Source organism: Microcebus murinus, chromosome 19 (genome assembly GCF_040939455.1).
Source record: "Microcebus murinus isolate Inina chromosome 19, M.murinus_Inina_mat1.0, whole genome shotgun sequence".
Classification (NCBI taxonomy): domain Eukaryota; kingdom Metazoa; phylum Chordata; class Mammalia; order Primates; family Cheirogaleidae; genus Microcebus; species Microcebus murinus.
Genome location: NC_134122.1, coordinates 6175167 through 6193686, shown reverse-complemented (window position 1 = coordinate 6193686; position 18520 = coordinate 6175167). Strand labels below are relative to the sequence as shown.

The 18520-nt window shown below is 43.7% G+C and overlaps 1 protein-coding gene across 31 annotated transcripts in view; it reads right to left on the bottom strand.

The window, feature by feature from the left end:
• The window catches only part of RBFOX1 (RNA binding fox-1 homolog 1), a 1966619-nt gene that overhangs the window by 66972 nt on the left and 1881127 nt on the right, over positions 1-18520 (bottom strand). For 22 of the 31 annotated variants that reach the window (XM_075995067.1, XM_075995066.1, XM_075995072.1 and 19 more), the window contains one exon: positions 9652-9732. The exons of the other annotated variants lie outside the window; for them this stretch is intronic. In XM_075995067.1, the coding sequence (XP_075851182.1) occupies positions 9652-9732 (81 nt within the window). The remainder of the gene's footprint in view (positions 1-9651; positions 9733-18520) is intronic. 31 annotated transcript variants of the gene reach the window in all.

Below are 18520 nucleotides of genomic sequence, written 5' to 3'. Positions count from 1 at the left end.
TTTCTCGCTTCTGCTGAGGCCAGAGCAGGGCGGGCACTGTCCAGGGGTTAAGTGTGAGAGCCGCACCAGCCAGTTGATCCTCTTAAGAAAACGTGAGCATTAAAAAAAAAAAAATACATTCTGTCAATGCTATCACACAGGACTTGGCGTTTCCAGGGAATTCCCCCGGAACAACTGCCTCGCTGCCTTTAAGAAGCATCTCATCTCGGCCTTGTTCTCTGGCTACATGTGCACCAGCATCCCAGGGCAACATGGTTTATTGTTTTAATATCCGTCTGACACAAAGCAAACGCATCCTCCAGTGACTCCTTATCTGTCATATGTATTTCTGTGAAAGAAATATCAAGACAAATAAGATGTTTGGGGGCACACCACGGGACGGTCGTTTCTGCAATTGGCAGCCTTTTGCAGAAGCGAGGCCCCCATCTGAAAAAGACGAAAGCTGCTATTCTGCATTGAGATTAATAACCAAGGCGCTGAGAGGGAGCTAGACAGCAGCCGCTTGAAATGTGGCTTCCTCTTTGCACACACTTCCTATGAACAACTGGGGAAACTCAACCAGTGTTTTTTTTTTTTTTTTAATTTCTCTAAATTGGTAAAAAAAAAAAAAAGGTCAAAGCAAAACCACCACCAAATGGGCTACGATTGATTCAGCCACGGTAGCCACCGCAGAAGAGCCGTGGTTAGTGGTGATGGGTAGGGATTGAAAACACAAATGCACCTGTTCTGAGGACTGGTTTCCAGGTAGAATAACGGATTTAACACCGAGCTAGTAAAAAACCTCTTAAAATGTATTTTGTTAATAAATCAGAGATGCGCTGGGCCGTGGGGAAAGCTGGGCAGATGGACCAAAGCAAAGAGACGGTGCTTCAGTGATGGATAAAGAATGGTTCTTGGAGTTCACCCTCGGTGGGGTGGTGGCTGGACAACTGTCCCCAATCGTGCATGACCACTGTTCGTTAAATCAGACGTGCGCTGAGCAGGGCACATAGCGGGTGTCTCTCAATCTGTGGGTTCAGTGCAGGAAACAGGAACTCGGCAGCCAGGCGAGCCTGTCTATGGTGCCAAATGATGGCAGAAGTAGTGATATTTAATTCACCTGCTGAGAAGCACCCGCATGGCAGTGTACACAGCTCGAGAGTCTCCTGTTGGGTAGCACCTCCCAAACATCCGTAGGAGTGATGTGTTTGCAGCTCTGAGACTTTAGCATTATATATTTATTGTCTCCCCACCCCTGCGAATGTAGGTATAATAGAGACCACTTGGGAATGTCTTCTTCATGGTATATTTGCAGTGAATAGAATGGCACCTGGCATATGGAAAAAATTCCATAAAGATTGGTTGAAAGAAGTGATGAATTTTCAACCCCCTCCCCAATCAAAGGACTGATGAAATGAGTAAAGAAGGAATTATTTCAAAGAAAGTGACAATGGGGACGTGGGGATGCTGCCATCATAATCCTGGGCCACAAAGAAAAAGGGAGGCAATGTCCAATTCCCTGAGTGGAAGGGTCTAGTCCAGAGGGTCTTTGAGAGCCAGCATCGTTGGGAGGGTGGGGAAGGAAACAGAAACAGCCCAGGCAGAGGGCGAGGGACCCTGGGTACGTTAATGGAGTCTCAACATTTTGCCTGGGGAAACTGGGGCAGGGGTGAAAGAAGACCAACAGCACTGGAATGAAACTTTCAAATCCAGATTTGTTCCTCTGTTGTTTATGGTGAGAGCAAAACCAACAATCCATCACTGCGTCCAGATCAAACTTATACATACATCCTACTTTAACATGCACCAGGAGAAGGGTATTCTTTCTATATACCTATCCCACATTATTTGTTTTAAAATGTGATAAAATGGTACAAAGTGCAAATGGTACATGAGAGTACACATTTAAAAGAAGTTTCCTTTTTATTTTCACACCCAAGAAACCAGCTCCCATATTCTGCTCTTTCAAATGAGATGGCAACCTGACAAAGAAGGTTGGTAAACCACGGCCCTCGAGCCAAATCTGGCCTGCAGACTGTTTTTGTAAATAAAGTTTTATTGGAACACAGCAACACCCATTCATTTATATGTAGGGGTTATAGTCTATGGCTACACGTATAGCAGTCTATGGCTATTTTGAAGCCACAACCACAGAGTTAAGTAGCTGCAACAGAGACCAGATGGCCTGTGAAGCTGCATATACTATCTGGCCTCTTAACGGACAATTTTTGCTAAGTCCTGGCCAGACATATCAGATAGAGAAAAAACTGCCTCTCTGGAAATCATGGTACGGGGAGGAGAAAGCACAATCTTGGAGCAAACAGAGATGCTGGGCACTGCTCAGGGGTTTTGCACGATCACTCCACACTCAGCCATTCCTTGCAGCTCAGCACTGCAAAGCTTCAGGAGGGGGCTGGGGCTGGGGGATACCAAAAACTCAGTAGTTACATGGAAAGAATAACCTTCTCCTGGTATATATTAAGGTAAGATGAACGCATAAATATGATCTAGATACAGGGGTGCGAGTTGAGAGAGTAGACAAGGACTGGGGTTCGCACAGGCTGGATTCAAAGTCGACCTAACTGGGTGATCGCTGGCACGCTCCTTAATACCTCTAAGCCTAAATTTCCTCATGAGACAAGGTGGCATCATCATCGTTCCTATTTCATAGTTTCTCGTGAGGACCGAGTGCAAAAGCTCACCAGAAGGGCTTAGAATGCCTACCGCATAGTTAGTGCTCCATACCCATGGCTTAGTTTTCCTTGTCACTGCCATCATCATTCCAGGGCTGGAACGAAGGTGAGAATTCAGCATTCACCTTGGTTGCAGAACTTGAGGGTGTGTGGGGAACACACATACACACAAAAAAACCCTCAGTAATCAAGATAAATTGTGTTTTAATGCAATGTTTTTTAAAATGCCAAATTATTTTTTTTTAATCCATGATGATGAGCAGACTATCAAAATACAAACAAAGAAGGATGCACTGAGCCATACCGAATCCTATGGCTCCAAAAGGAAAAATTAACAATACCCATCCTGTCTTTTTAGGAAATTTTAATATTCTGTTCATCATGAATCTTTTCCCATTCATTTTGGATTTTTAAAACATATTACATTAAAATGTCATTTGTCTGGATTACAGAATTTTTTTGGCACCCCTTTAAATTTTGTCTGAAGTGAGCACCTCACTGGTTGCTGCTACTCCCAGCACTAGTTATTCTTATTTTAAAAAATCTCTCAAGGAAAGATTAGGACAGAAACATCTTGGGGACAACCAAGAAGCTCTGAGCTACCATCGAGTGAGGGAGAAAGACGACACAACTCTTTACCCCAATGTGTCAGCAACACAGTGACCTGCACGTGCACTTTCTATTAACTGAGCTCGGTCCACGGACATTTTCTCTATTGTGCAGAAGAAAGAGGAAGCCATAAATTAATTTAGGCCCTTACTTTAATTACAGAAACCAATGGAAGTTCTATCAATTACCTGAAAGTAGAATAGTGCAGGCCTGATTTATGTATGTTTCTGCCACTTAAATCATTGTTTTATGAATTCCACACAATTACTTCCATAAAATCTGCAATCAATACATCAATTAAAACTATGCCACTACCACTTGCCCTTGAGTTTCATTAGAAGTGAATAAATGAGGAAATGATTTTGCATTTTGATAACATTTAGGTTCCCAAGCATTTGCCTGTGATATCAGATTTTTTTTTTTTTTTTTGAGTAGGGTTGGGCTGAGTATCTGAGAGAAAAAATAGCATTCATCTTCCTTTAACTTTAGGATTTATTCTGACGCGGATCTAACGTTCAGCTGCAGCTTCCAGGTAACTGCGGGGAATGCACTCATTTGCATTGATAAGCATATGGAACTCTGCAGAAATTTCTACTGAAAAATGCTTTTCCAGCCCCCGACAAATAAAACTGGCACCCTTGCATCGAGGGGCTTGCCATGCTGAACTGTGTCTCCTCCATACAAATTCATGGTATTTGGAGGTGGGGCTTTTGAAAGGCAATTAGGTTTCCATGAGGTCTTGAGGTTGAGGCACTCACGGATGGGAACGGTGCATTTCTACGAAGAGACACCAGCAGGCGTGCGCATGCGCTCTGCAAGCCGGGAGGAGAGCCCTGGCCAGAGTGCAACCGTGCCCGCGCCCCATCTCCGCCTTCCAGCTTCCAGAAAGCGAGGAAACAAACGCTGCTGTCGAAGCCTCCCAGCCTACGCTACTTCGCTATGGCAGCCTGAGCTGACTGATAACGGTGGCTGAACAAAACTTGCTCACTTTGGAGTTTGTAACCCAAAATGCTACCCAAGGCTGAGAGCAAATGAAAAGACAGGTACATCTGCCTACAGAATTAAAAATGGGCAGAGACATGTAAGCGAAGCCAAATGGCCAAAATAGGAAATACGTTTGCAACATGTATATTATTTACAGGTTATTCTCCCTAATGAACAAATCTCTCTTGCAGGGGAATTAACGACAAAATGAGAAAAACTCAGAAAAGGTAAAGTCTAAATGACAACTAAGTAGGTGAAAGATGAGGTTCGTTGCTAGGAGAAAGGCAGACGTACACTCAAATTGAAATGTTATTGTTCACCTGATTTGAAAAATTAAAGAGAGCAAAACATGTCACTGCAGGAAAGAACGTTGGGATGAAGCCGACAATCCCATCGCTGGGCATGTAGGAGCAGAATCTGAAGCGCTGGTGTGTAAGGGTGTACACAAGCATTCTTACTACACCCTTTATGGAGGGGGTATGAAAAGAAGTAGCTTGAGTGACTATGGATAGAGAATGGTTGAATAAAACCATTGGCCATCCTCAGCATGAAATAGCACGAAAATATCACAAACGCTTAAAGGGAGATGGTCACAATATTATTAAGTGGAACTACATAAGATTAATATGTGTGATGAGCATGTAAGCATGTATGTGTATACTCTCCTCTGTATAAGGTCAAATGACTAACACCCCCACCCATTGTACGTGTGTGTGTCCTTCTTTGAATTACAATAGAGAAAACGTGAAAAGGTGCTTACTGGGAGGCCACACAGGTGACTTTAAGGGTGTGTGTTATTGGATAAAGTAGGGATATTATTACATTATTCCAATCGTGTGTGTTTATGTGCATGCTTCCCTAATTGCAAAGAGCACCTGTTACTTTTGTAATTTAAATTCTATTCATAAAATTGTGAAGAAAACAAAATAAGGATGATAACATGTACCTGCTTCTGACAACAGCTTCTTCACATGTAAATAAGGATCAGGGACAGCACGCCTTGCTAATCTAAATCAGAAGTGGACTTTCCCATCCACGCAACGCAACCAGTGAATTTACCTCTTGATATTTCAGCAACAAAAAACGGAAGTCATGTTTTCATTTGGAAGAGATGTGTTACGTTCTTTACCGTCCTACTTCTGCCTGGGGCTGAGTCTGATGTTAGGCATTCGCTGTATGCAAACGGCCCTGGCAATGATGCAGCTTGTGCCCTTACTGTGCACAAGAGGAGCCGACACACCCCCGGCCCTTGGAACTGGGTGGGCAGGAAGATGCCCCCAGCTCCACTAACCCTCTCTGTTAGAGGTTTGCATTGCTTGTTACTCAAAGCTTGTTCAAAAACATTAATAGTACATGTTTTGCATTTGATACTATAATAGGTGGTCTTGCCTCATTCCCTGGAGTTTTGCTCTACTTCATTCAAAGTTTGATATAAAGTAGGGCCACTTTACAGTCTAGAAGAAAGTGGATTATTGGAACAGGGAAGAGGATACATGATGCCCTCAAGTTGAACTAGGTTTCCAATAAGCCTAAAGTTTGGGGGTGAGGAAAGAAAAAACTGGGCTAGTTGGGGTCAGATAGGAGAATTTATAGGATTAGGTTGTAGTCACCTAAAGTCATGAATGAACATGTTTCTCTTAATGTTTGTGTATGTCCTTGGTCATATTATTAGGATGACTCACTTAGGAAAAAATATGCAAAAGTGCATCTTACAAAGCAGATAGCTTCAATAGGAATTACTTTCATTACAGACTCATTCAGCAGGGTTCCTTTAAAAACCATCTCCCCTACTGAATTTAAGGGTGTTATTTACAGATGATTAGCTATTTGGTTAGGAAGAGGGGCAATTTAAGTTTAAAACATCCAAAGCCAGTTAAAAATCCATGAAGGAAAAAAACAAAAAACAAAAAAAAAACTCTGGAGTGATCTTGGAAGTCAGTAGACACCTAGGATCCAATATACAGAAGTGTAATTTACACACACCTTTCTCCAGGAGCACGACTATTAAATAAAAATGGTGAACGCATGCATGTTCAAGTTAAAAAACAAGCACGTCCTAAAAGAGTGCTGAGAAGGAAGCCTCAGCTTTAGGGAAGATGGTTGAATTAATTCTTAGAGAAAAAGAGGCTGTGCCCATCAGATCTCCAAGACAAGATGTGTAGCTCTTAGCCGTGTGCAAATCAGACCTGGAGGGAGGAGAGGGATATCGCATGACCATGAATGTATCTGTGTGTGTGTGTGTGTGTGTGTGTGTGTGTGTGTGTGTGTGTGTGTGTGTGTGTGTGTGTGTCAGAGAGAGACCCTTTATACACTGGCTGAATTGACTAAGGAAACAGGATATGGCTTCATACCAGGATATGCATCTTAATCTGCAAGAGAAAAAACCTAAGTGTATGTTGCAAAGAAGCCAGCTAACTGCAAACAGCCTGGACCTAAAAGCCACACAGAAAAAAAAAGAAACTTCTGTAATGCACCTTAGGAGGGATGTGCCAATAACCTTTATGCTCAGCCCCTCTGCACAGCCCGGGAGGCCCCTCTGGCTACAACTGGAGAAGAGTAGTTCTCCGAGTTGGTCACCACTACAAAATACTAATCAATTGAGCTTGCCACTCTGAATACCCTTGCTTATCAGATCGACAAGTAAAGATTCTTATTGTAAAAAAAAAAAAAAACCCTACTTTTTGTTCTGCCTTTCTATGGGGTAGCAGGGTTAGTTATTAACTGTGGTTTTCCTAAAACCGCCATATCAAAGGATGTTTATTTTGTTTCATACTGCAACGAACCTACATTCTCAACAATGGAGGCGGCAGATTAAAATATAACATGATTAAACAACAGAGTGTTGCGGGGTCATTAACATATTTTCATAAAGAGCATATGGCATGATAATAAATGAAAACAATAGGATGACTAATAGGTGGGTAATACTGACTGATGATGTAATTTAAAAGTCAAGGATGTTGGACACACATTCTAAGCTTTCCATAATTATTATAAATTTTTACTTTAAACCTAGAAAAAAGTATAATTATATACAGTTGAAGTGATATTGCTACTTTACACTTTTAATAATAAAGTTGACCCTTTAAAATCAGAGATAGGGACACTTTCAGAGAAGAGCCAGATTGTTAGTATTTTAGGCCTTTGTGGGCCACCTATGTCTCTAGCACACCTTCTTCTTTGTTTTTACTTTGTTTGTCTTGTTTTCATAATCCTTGGAAAATCTAAAAATCATTCTTAAATAAGACGGGCTCTGGGATGGGCTTGGCAACAACCCCTGCTTTAGATGGTTTCATTTTCTCTGTATGGTTCGGCTATTTTATTGTGCAGACTTCGTGAAATATTTCCATGTTTGATGTGTAAGACACACACTTTCCCCCAATCACTTTATAATAGCTGTACCAATTTAAACTAGCACTTTTTTTGGAGTTAATTTGTTCACTTCTGTAAAGAAAACTGAAATACAAATAGGTCATGTGATCATATAGAGCTGTACTGTCCGATATGGTGACCATTAGCCTCATGTAGCTAATTAAGGTAACATCAATTAAAATCAAATCAAATCAGTGCCTCCATCCCATCAGTACTGCCTTGGGCACAGCAGATGAAGGTTTCATCCCAGACAGTTCCATAGGACAACAATGCCAGAGAAAAAAAATAAAATAATACCCTGGGATTCAACCCAACTTCTCCTTTGGAAAATGACATTTATAGAGAAGTGAGGGCAGGTAAAGGAAAACAATGATGGGAGTTAGAGTCAAAAGGACCCAGAAAGGCAGCTGAGGCTTGAATATTTTCCCCAGGTTCAAAAAACAAATCCACCACATCCTGGCTGTGAGATTCCGGGTAAATTAATCCACTTCTCTGTACCACCTACTTCCTCAACTGCAAAGCAAGCATTCGGTACCTACCTGGTGCGCGTTTCAAGAGGAATAAACAAGGCTGGACATGTGGAAATGTGCAGTGGCATTATAGGAATAATTTTAGGAGGCATGTGCATGCACATTTACATTGGCCCAAATGAGACAATTTTCATAAATTCAGAGAGAACTACTTCTTGCCACTATGGTTAGATTCTGGCTTCTCGGGGGCCCAGAAATATACCTTGCATTTAATTAACGCCAAAACTGCCATTGATGATCATACTCTGGTTGGGAGACATAACCGGCTGCCCCAACCTCCTGAAGACGTCAGAAACCTCAGGTTTGTCGTCTCATTACATATTCACCTTGCCCCACCACCCGGAGGAGTTTGTGGGTGTCTCAGCCTCACACTTGGGGAATGGAAATGCTGGACTTTGGCCTGGTGGTGAGGATTCTCCTCTGTCTCTCAGCCTCTTGACAGCCGTGAGCCAGGTGCCTCTGCTTCCCTCCCTACTCCCCTCTCTCCTGCTGGTCCCGGAAACACCCACTCTCCCCTGCAGGGCCCCCAGACTCACTCCTGAGCACTAACTCTACACTGGACTCAGCCGGCAGTTCTGGGAATTTCATGGGACTTAACACACATCGTATAGAATAGGTGACAAAGTCTTGGCTGTGGCTGGAGGACTCTCTGAGGAGGGGCAGACCATCTGGGACAATGTGGTAGAATCAGCTGGAGCTTTAATTCTTCTGTCTGCTCTGGGACAGGGATGGGGACCAGGCACTCTGGAGCACCCAGCCCAGGCAGAGGAAACTTCGGTTCTTCCGTATCAACACTCTGATCTGCTTTCCATACTGACTTTTGGTCTCCTCCCTCCAGCAGATGACAGCTGTATTTATAAATGTCAAAGTGCTCCCACTTCTTAAAAGACATTTTTTATTATTATTCACCGCCCCTCCCCCCACCTAGTTAAATGGGGGAGAACCCCATTCTTCTCTCTCCTCCTCCTCCTCATTGGAATCAAACAGCAAAAGAGAGAACAGCTTTGCAAACAAGTCCCTGGCTGCAGGCTAGTTATATTTTCAATAGTGAGACAACTGTGCCCAAGACTACCCATGAAGCATCTTTGGCTAGGCTAGGGTTGCCTTTTGCATGGCCTGCATGCATCATTTAAATTATTTTTATATTCATTTGCAAAGCTACCAGAAAAGGCTATAGCAGTGGCTTCCCCACCCTCCCACCGCCCTCCCGTCAACCCCATGCCCACAGTCCTGACAGGTCTAATGAGGAATGGCCAGGACAGCCGGGGAGCGAGGATTTGGACGTGAATGGACATGAGTGGGGGGTTTCGGATGCTGAGGCAACAGGGAAACAGAGACATGCTTATGGGAGTCGACTGCACCTCGCAGAGGGCCACAGGCGAGGGTGGGGCGGAGGGAGGGGGAGAGGACTTACATGGCAGGGAAGGTGACCGGACTCGGGTTTATGTCACAAAACAAAAAGAGAGCCACGACAGTGGGCTTACTTGCGGAAGTATATACAAGTGAACTGGGGGCACTGTACATGGAGGATCCCTCCTGGTTTGCCTGGCACAACAGGACCGTGCCTACGAAAGAGAGAGAGAGACGGTATCCGGTTTGGGAACAGGCACACTACACCTGAGCGATCACGCAAACGAGAAAGGCAGAGAAATGCACACGCAGCCACACCCCAGAGCACACGACGGGGACACCCCAGGAAGCCCCCTGCCTTAGCCGAGGGAATCAGGGGAAGCCCACCTCCCCCCACCCCGGCCCACCAAGCGCATGTCATGACTTTTCACATGGGGCTGAGTAGCGGACGCTGGCTGCCCCAGGGCCCGGGTTCAGACCAGGAATGGAAGCAGCAGGGCACGCTGAAAAGGGAAGCTGGGGGACGTCAGAGAGAGCTAGACAGTACGCCTGACTCAAACACCACTCTGCTGTGTGATCTTGGGAAGCCGCTGTACCTCTCTGTGCCTCAGCATTCTCATCTGGAAGACAGGGGTGAACATACCTACCTCCAGAAAGGGCTGTGAATCGTACGGCTGGAGATGTCCCCAAGGCAGGGGCTGGCACGTAATAACCACTCGATGGAGAGCGTACGCACTGACAGGTTTAGAGACAACTTTTCCTCCCTGTACTTTAGTCTTTCCGAATTGGTTCTTCACAGGAAGAACAGAAGGCAGGAAGGCAGATCAAGGCAAATTTTGCCATCCATCCCTGGTACCCACCCCGGACCCGAGCTGGGTGAGACAGCCTTTGGCCTCTGCACTTCCCGTTTCTCCCTAAAGCTCTCTCTCGCCTTCCAGCTGCAGAGGTTGCTTAACGAGCCCGCAGACCATGGCTGCCTGGCAGCGATGAGCCGCCTCCTCCGGATCTAAAGCAGAGGGCACTGGGCTCGTCCTTGCAACGTGGGACTTTGCAGTGGCAAGTAACCGTCGAGTCCTGAGATCCTCCTCAGTCTGCGCGACATGCTCTGGACCACCACCCACTCCAGGGACGACTGGGGTCAGGAACCTCCAGGGTATCAATTCTACCCTCCTGCTGTTGCAAAACTCAAACTCAAAGGCTTTGAAAAGGACTAGAGAGACTTTGGAGGAGTTTTAAAGCCCATTATTAGTGATGGAAATGCCTCCCTGCAGGGTCTGGTCACTTCCCTGGCTGGGAAAAGGTCACGCCCCTGTCGCCGCCACCACTGGGAAGCAACCACCCATGAGAGAAGCCTACCTTGCAGGTGCACCACCAAGAACAGCAACAGCAAACTTTCCTGCCTCCGTGGAGACTTGCCCTAGTGCATGGCTCTACTACCCTTGTGTATCCTCCCCAAGATCAACTAAAATGTGGTTAAAACTTCAGAATGAGTGGGGTTCCAGCAAACAGAGGAACTACAACAATGTGACACAATTCTACAGGTGTCCTCTCCTGACCTGCACTCCACCACCAGGTACCGAGCCAAACGGATGGATCACCTGGGGAGGTCTTTGACGCCTTCCCCAAATTCCTCTTCCACTCTCTGTCCCCTGTGCTTTTCTAGATTAGTACTTTACGTCCAAGTAAAACAAAGATTCTATTGAAACTTCTAACCTGTCCCATCTCACCCGTCCCCTATCACCAGGTCTGAGGACTCTAATCTTCCACAAGGAAAAGTCATGCATGGACAGATGTTCTACCTGAAGGACCGTTCCCTGGTCCTTCTCACATTTCCTCTAGTATCCCAAGCTCATAGCTGGAGAAGAGCCACCCCTGACCCCAAAAACGTCCCTGGACTAAGGGTGAAATTAACGGACCTTCTCTTGGTAGTAAACGCATGAAGAGTCTAGAGAGGCCTCAGTCAGGATCAACCCTTGCTAAACTGAGAGCTCTTTTTCTTCTTCACTTAAAAACAGTTTATCACAACACAGAAGATGAGCCTTCAAATGGTCTAATTTCTCCTCAGTAGGTATTTCCAGTTTTAGCAGGTAACTGGCAACAGTAATGGAGATTAATAGCCCACAAACCAAAGCCAGTTGACAGAGGCTGGGATCTAAAGTCAACCAATGGGAAGCAAGCTACCCCCACAAAAGGTACTCAGTATCTCCCCATGATGAGTGCTCTTCATCAGCAGGTACTTGTGTGACTCTGCACAGGCCGTATGTATGATTTTGCTCATTGCTAGAAACCTTAGAGAGAAATTAATATTCCTATAGGATATGCAGAGAACTACCAAGTCAGCATCTTCTAGGTGGGACCCCAGCAGGTGGATTTTGAGAAAGCCCCCCAACTGTTCTCTCCTGCCCACCCCTGGTTAAAAAACATGTTTGAAATAAGATCTGAAGTTTCTTGGGGTACTTAGGTTTCAAAGGAAAAAAATATCTAACTGTAGCAAAAACACATCCAGAAGGGCATTTCAGTATTGTACGGTTAAAACCCTTGGGCCAATTTTCAATATCTTCAATGCAATTTATAGAATTCTACTGGGACACAACACAGATTCCATCTAGAAAGCTAAACCGTGGCAGGGCATAATGAAGCTTCCCTAATTTTTCTTATGCTGTAGATCCTAAGAAACTGAAGTAACTCATTTGGATGCTTTCTTATAGCAAAACAAAAAAGAAAAAAAAATCTTTATGCAATGATTTTGACCTTTGTAAACAAAATCTATGCCTTTACAGGATTTGGCTTTTATTTTCCCTAAAAACATCCTCCAATTTAATTTCCAAAGTACTTATTGTAGGTTCCCTTAGTACTTTGTAACCTTTTCTTAAGAGGACTTTCAATTCAACAAAAGCGAATCAGCAGGGAGCACTCTACGCTTTTTAGGGGCATAGATGGATAATGTGTGTTTCTTCTAAAATGGAAGTCGAATAGATAACAGGGCAAATACAGCAGTCTGAAGAGTACTTGCAAGGTCAAAGCACTTCCCAATACAGCATCAATATAGCTTTTCAACGAGTCCCCTGAATTGGGTCTTCTATCTTCCCCCAGCAGTCCCCACATAGACCACCCACTTCAAACTACCATGAACTATCATCTGTAACCATGGTGACACCCTGCACTTCTTAGACTTCTGTGTCTTTGCTTATTAAACTCCTTAAAATTTAAGGATGGCAACTAGAGGTTCAGTTGATACCCGTCTCTACCCATCCCTTAGCCAGGGTAGACATCGTTAATCAATCTCAACATGATCCTTTCTTATTGGCCGAGAATCCTTAGAATCATTCTCAACACAGCTACTAAGCAATGACTATCATCTGATTAGAGTAGGCGAAGGGGATGGAACCTCCCTTCCATTCCTGTTCTTAGTGTTAGGTGAAACCGTGTGAAATGGACATTTTTAAGTCAAACAGGGTTGAATACTGGCAATTTTACATGGTTCAACTTAAAAAAGAAAAAGTGGCTTCCCCTGTCTCCCTTCTATATAGTTTGAAAGTGACCTCCTCTCCCCCAAGTCCCCAGGATTGAATTAATTACTCTCTCGTATGCTTTTATCATACTTTTTTTTTTTTTTAAATCTCCCTGGTAGATTCTTTGTAGTGCTGTATTACAATTTCCTATTTACATACTGGTCTTCTTAGCCACACAAGCCTCCTGGGGCAGAGCCAAATCATACTCATCTTTTTATCCTCAGCACCTGGCAAAATCCCTGCTCCTGGAAGGGATTAATGAATACTATTGAATTATGATACATCTTTAAAGAACTCTCCCTTTCTATTTTCTTTACTAAAAATAGTGTTTGATTTTCAACCAACCCTTCCTGAGGGTGCCTTCTTCTGCCTGCTGTTTCCACCTGAAAAGGCGCATGCCAACAGTTCAGATATTTTTACGAGCTGCCTCTAAGAGTGTCACTGTGTTGTCTTTTTTTTTCCTGGTTCTTTTAAGGTTGACTCATCCACTTTAACATGAAACCTGGGCAGCCTAGCGATCCATTTCCTGGACGGCTGATGACTCTATCTGCAACGGGCAGAGACCGGGCTCCATGCAGCAGACCTTCGATCTCGAAACAATCAGAGCCTCTTCCAGAGCCTGTTAGACTCGCTCCCTTATGGCACAACGATCACCCACAGCCCACATTCTGGCCAGGCGTCCACACAGCCACTCTCAAGCAGGATCAGGAATCCTCTAGCTGGCAAAGAGGAAGCCTGGGTCAGGGTCTTAGATGGGGCAGCAAAACCCTTTGTGACTCCCTGCAGTGTAGAGAATCATTTCTGGCCCCCGAAGGCAGCACAGGGAGAAGCTAGAAGGGATATCCCTCATCACAGATGGGAAGGAGGAAGTGTCTAACGGTTCCACTCTACTGCCAACCCCGAGGAAACTGGACTCAAACGAACAACGGTGCAGGTTCACACCTCCGTGCTTTTGTGCTGGCTGTTTCTTCTCCCGGGAAGCCCTTTCCCCTCACCCGAGGCAACTCCCCTCCCAGACTCAGCTCTGACTTTTCCTCCTCCCAGAACCTGGGTCTACGTGTTTCCACGCAAACAGTCAGCTTCCTTTCTCTGCCTTTCTAGATTATGTTGTAATAATCTATTTAATCATGGTCTTCCCCCATGGAAGCTACTGATTCCAAGAGGTGAGGAATCATGTCTTCCCCATCCTCCTAGCCCCATTGTTCCAGGAACCTAGGCCAAGAGGCAGGAAGCAACAGGAGAGAAATGAAAGGGCTTCTCACAGGCAGCCGAGTCACCCTTTCAAGAAAGAAAATTAGAACAGAGGACGGGAAAGAAGAAGAAAAGACTATTTGGCAATGTCCGCCTCTTCTGTTTTAGTATCAGATGGCCATGGCTGCACGCTGGCACACTGTGAAGAACTAACCTCTTTCTTACATAATTTCTGGATTCAAAAAAAAAAAAAAAAAAAAAAAGTCAAAGGAACATTTCAACTGCCTGGCAACTGGGAGTGGCCGATTTGCTTCACTAGTCCCAAGATTATAATGGGCTAGGAAATCTGGAGAAGGATGCTCTGATCTCTATGCAAACGCAAACTAACACCACCACAAAGGGCAACAACAAAACTTGACAAAGCATCTAAGATGCAATGGAGATCCTAGGGCACCTATGTGAGAAGGTTCTGTGTGTGGCATGTGCTGTTTGTAGCCCCACGCACCTCTACCGTGTGCTGGCCCCGAGTCACGTGAGAACGGAGCTCTCTGCGGGGGTCTGGCTTTGCTGTTGCTACTCCACCTGGGAAAGCAGCTGACGCCGAGAAGAGGGGCTGAGAGGAAGACGTTGCTGAGTCTCTTGCTCTCACTCAAGAGAGAGCAAGAGTGGCTGAGTGAGAGCAAGAGACATTTGCAGAGCTCAGTCCTTCTCTCTACCTCTCAACTAGGAAAAGGTGGGGCTCTGATACCATCACTCATTCACCAGGTATTTACTGCCATCTACCACGGTCAGGCACTGTGCTAGGCCCTAGGGCACATTTGCTGAGCTCCCTGTGCTTTTCAAAAGGATAAGATGCTGTCTTTTTTAGTATTAATATGTTCAGGAACAAATATATCCAAGAAAAGAAATAAAGGAATGATTCTGAATATCTACTCTCCACGATTAGTTACATGGCTCACTGAGATAAATAAATCAGTTGTTATTTTAGAGTAATTTTTATTAGCTATAACTTTTATGGCTTTGGCAAAAAAAAAAAAAAATAACTCCATACTTCTGCTATAGATTGCTGTCCTAACTTAAAAAAGATCAGTCATAATAGTAATGAATGCTAGAAATAACATTTTGACTTCATACAGAAAAGAAAAAGAAAGTTTTATGTAATATTTGCTAAAGAATGTTTACATAGCATCTGTTGCTTCTTAATAAGGGACGTCTGACAGTACTAGTCCTCCTTCACAGGTGGAAAAAAAAAGGAGGAACAGAACAACCACGGCCTTTACTAGAAGTCTTATTAGCAATCAGAGACAAATGCAGAGGGAAAAAAAGCTACTTGGGTTCCTAAACCATTACTCACTTTATCAATGACTTCTTCCATTACTGGAGAAAAATTTTTAAATCTTTTTTTTTAAAAGATAGAATAAAAGTAAGAAGATGGTCATGACTGAAAGAACTATGAATTGGTAAGGAACGGACACTTTGCTGAAATAGAAACCCACACACTATGTGATTGTAGCAGTGCTTTGAGAAAGGGGCCGGCACTGGCCCAGGGCTCTCAATCCTCTGTTGTTTCCCCAAATCACCTGCATCTGCAGCATTTCCTGGAGACCTTGTTCAATGCAGACTGCTGGACCCCACCACCCTTGGTGTCTCTGATTCAGTAGGTCTGGAGTGGACAGGTTCCAACATTATGAAGGACCCACCCAAGCTTTGAGAAATGCTGAAGAGTTAGTTTCCCAAATCTCAAGGCTATGAATTTCTGCCCTTCCTTAAATCAGGAGTCTTCAAACCATTATGAGGAGTTTAAGGACCACCTTGAGAGAAGGTGCAATGGTGAACCTTCCAGGCTCCACCCCTAAAAAAATCTGATTCTGCTATTCAGAAATTTACATTTCTAATCAGCAACGGGAACATCCTGTTGTTCAATGGGTGTGCCCTTTCTCCGCATATTTAGGAGAAAAGCAATTCTGCAGACAAAAAGGTAGAATCTATTTATTTATTGTCTTTACCATTTTGTTCACTGATGGATTTTGTCTTTGCTTTGCAGAATTTTGAACAAAAAATAGTAACTCACTTCCAGCCCGAGCTCCTCTCTTGAATTCTCACGAGGCACGCCGGTAAAGACGGAACACAACATCACCAATTGCATAATCCTAGAGAGGTCACTCTTGGTCCCCCCACCAGAAGATGACACTCATTCCTGCCCTACTGTTCTGGGCTGAATTGAAAATCCATGTAAGTCCTAACGCCCCCAGTACCTCACAATGTGACTTTATTTGGAGAGAGGGTATTTATTTATTTATTTCATCATATTATGGAGGTACAGATATTGTTAGGGTTACAAATATTGCCCCTGTCCCCCATCCCTCCCCCCGATGCGTCCAATCCCCCGGTGGTGTGCACCACACACGTTATGGAAGCACACACCCCTTTCCTCCTCCCCCCTCCCGCCTGCCCACCACCCGATAAAGTTTTTTTTGGACATTTTGGTTACATTGTATATCTTTGCCTCTCCCTAAGAAGGGTTAGAGTTATGCCCTTCCCCTCCAAAAGAGAGGGTATTTAAATGAGGTCCTATGGGTGGGTCCTAACCCAGTATGACTGGTGTCCTCATAAGAAGAGGGGATTAGGACACAGACAGTCTCAGATGTGAGATAATATCAAGACACAGAGAAAAGATGGCCAAGCCAAGGAGAGAGGACTCAGAAGAAACCACCCCTGCTGACACCCTGATCTAGGACTTCAGACTCCAGAATGGTAAGAAATAGATTTCTATTGTTTAAGACACCTCATCTGCAGTACTTTGTTAAGGCAGCCCTAGCAATCTAACACACCTGTCTTGCAACAAACCCCACCTTGAGGATTGTAGAGGCATCAGGCGTGAGGGTCCCCTATGAACTGTCCCACAAACCTCAAACTTTGTTGGACTCAGAAGCCTGGGAGGTTGCCATGAGGCCCCTGCCGGTGGAGGCTACTGCTTCCAATTGACAAATCCATCCAGAATGTATCCAGAGCCCCAATGGGCTGAGAATTCTTTCACAGTTACGCATTTTTGAACATCAGACTAGCACTGAGCTAATCCATGTAAGAATATTTTCGCAGTTAATCCCTAATGCTTTTATGCCAGCCAGAAAGACGAGCTTCTCCGAAATTCCGAAATGTTATGGTAGAGTTTTAAGGACAGGGATATTTTCATTTAGGCACAGATGTTGCAAAAAAAAAAAAAAAAATGTTGCATGTATGTTTAATTCCTATAAATCAAATCATGTTTTAATTGTACCTGGGGATTTCCATATTTAAAGGAGCCGTGAAGCAAATCAGTCTATTGTGCAAGTAATCCCTCACTCCAGTTTATTTTTGTAAGTTTTGGTTTGCATGATATTCCACAAGAAATATATCATTTATTGTTTGTTCTCTTTTCACTTTTCATTTTGACATGACTTCAGACTTTACCAGAAAGTTGCAAGAATAGTGCAAAGAATTCCTGTACTACTTTTTCCCTGATTATTTATTATGTAAAAATTTTAATGACTCACTTGAACTTTTCATTTATTCTCCTGCCTCCAAAATTTAGGGTAATAGTAGTTTTGACAGAAAACATTTAATTAACTCAAGAGGATAATAAATATAACAATTCCAAAAATTGTTTTACTGAAGACCTGAGAATTGCTAGGCAATCCTTGCAACCTTAACTTGGATTGTCACCTACTCCTAACAGCCCTGAAAGACATGCCATTATTACAGCCATGTAATAGAGGAGGGTATTGAGACAGAGAACTTTAGGATCCTGCCCAAGGTCACATAGATCTTGTGGTACTGAGTGCAAATCATACCAACTAGATTCCTAGACCCACTTTTTAAAAAATGATCTTTTTTTTTCATAATAAAACAAAATTTATTTCAACTTAAGGAAGACAATGCATTCTTCCTCCCAAATTTTTTTTGGGATTAAAAAATAATCTTCTATATCAGGTGTTGGCAAACCACAGCCCTTTGGCCAAATCCTGCTCACCACCTATTTCTGTGTGGCCTGTGATGAAGAATGGTTTTTACATTTTTAAATGGTTGGGAAAAAATCGACAGAATAACATTTGGTGACCAGTGAAAATTATATGAAACTCAACTTTCAGTATGTATAAATAAAGTTTTATTGGAACACATTCATGTATGCATTGTGTATGGCTCCTTTTCTGCTACAGCGACTTTGAAGACTTGCAACAGAGACCTTATGGCCTTCAAAGGATAAAATATTTGCTATCTGGCTCTTTACAGACAAAGTGTGCTGACCAATGTTCTAATGTCC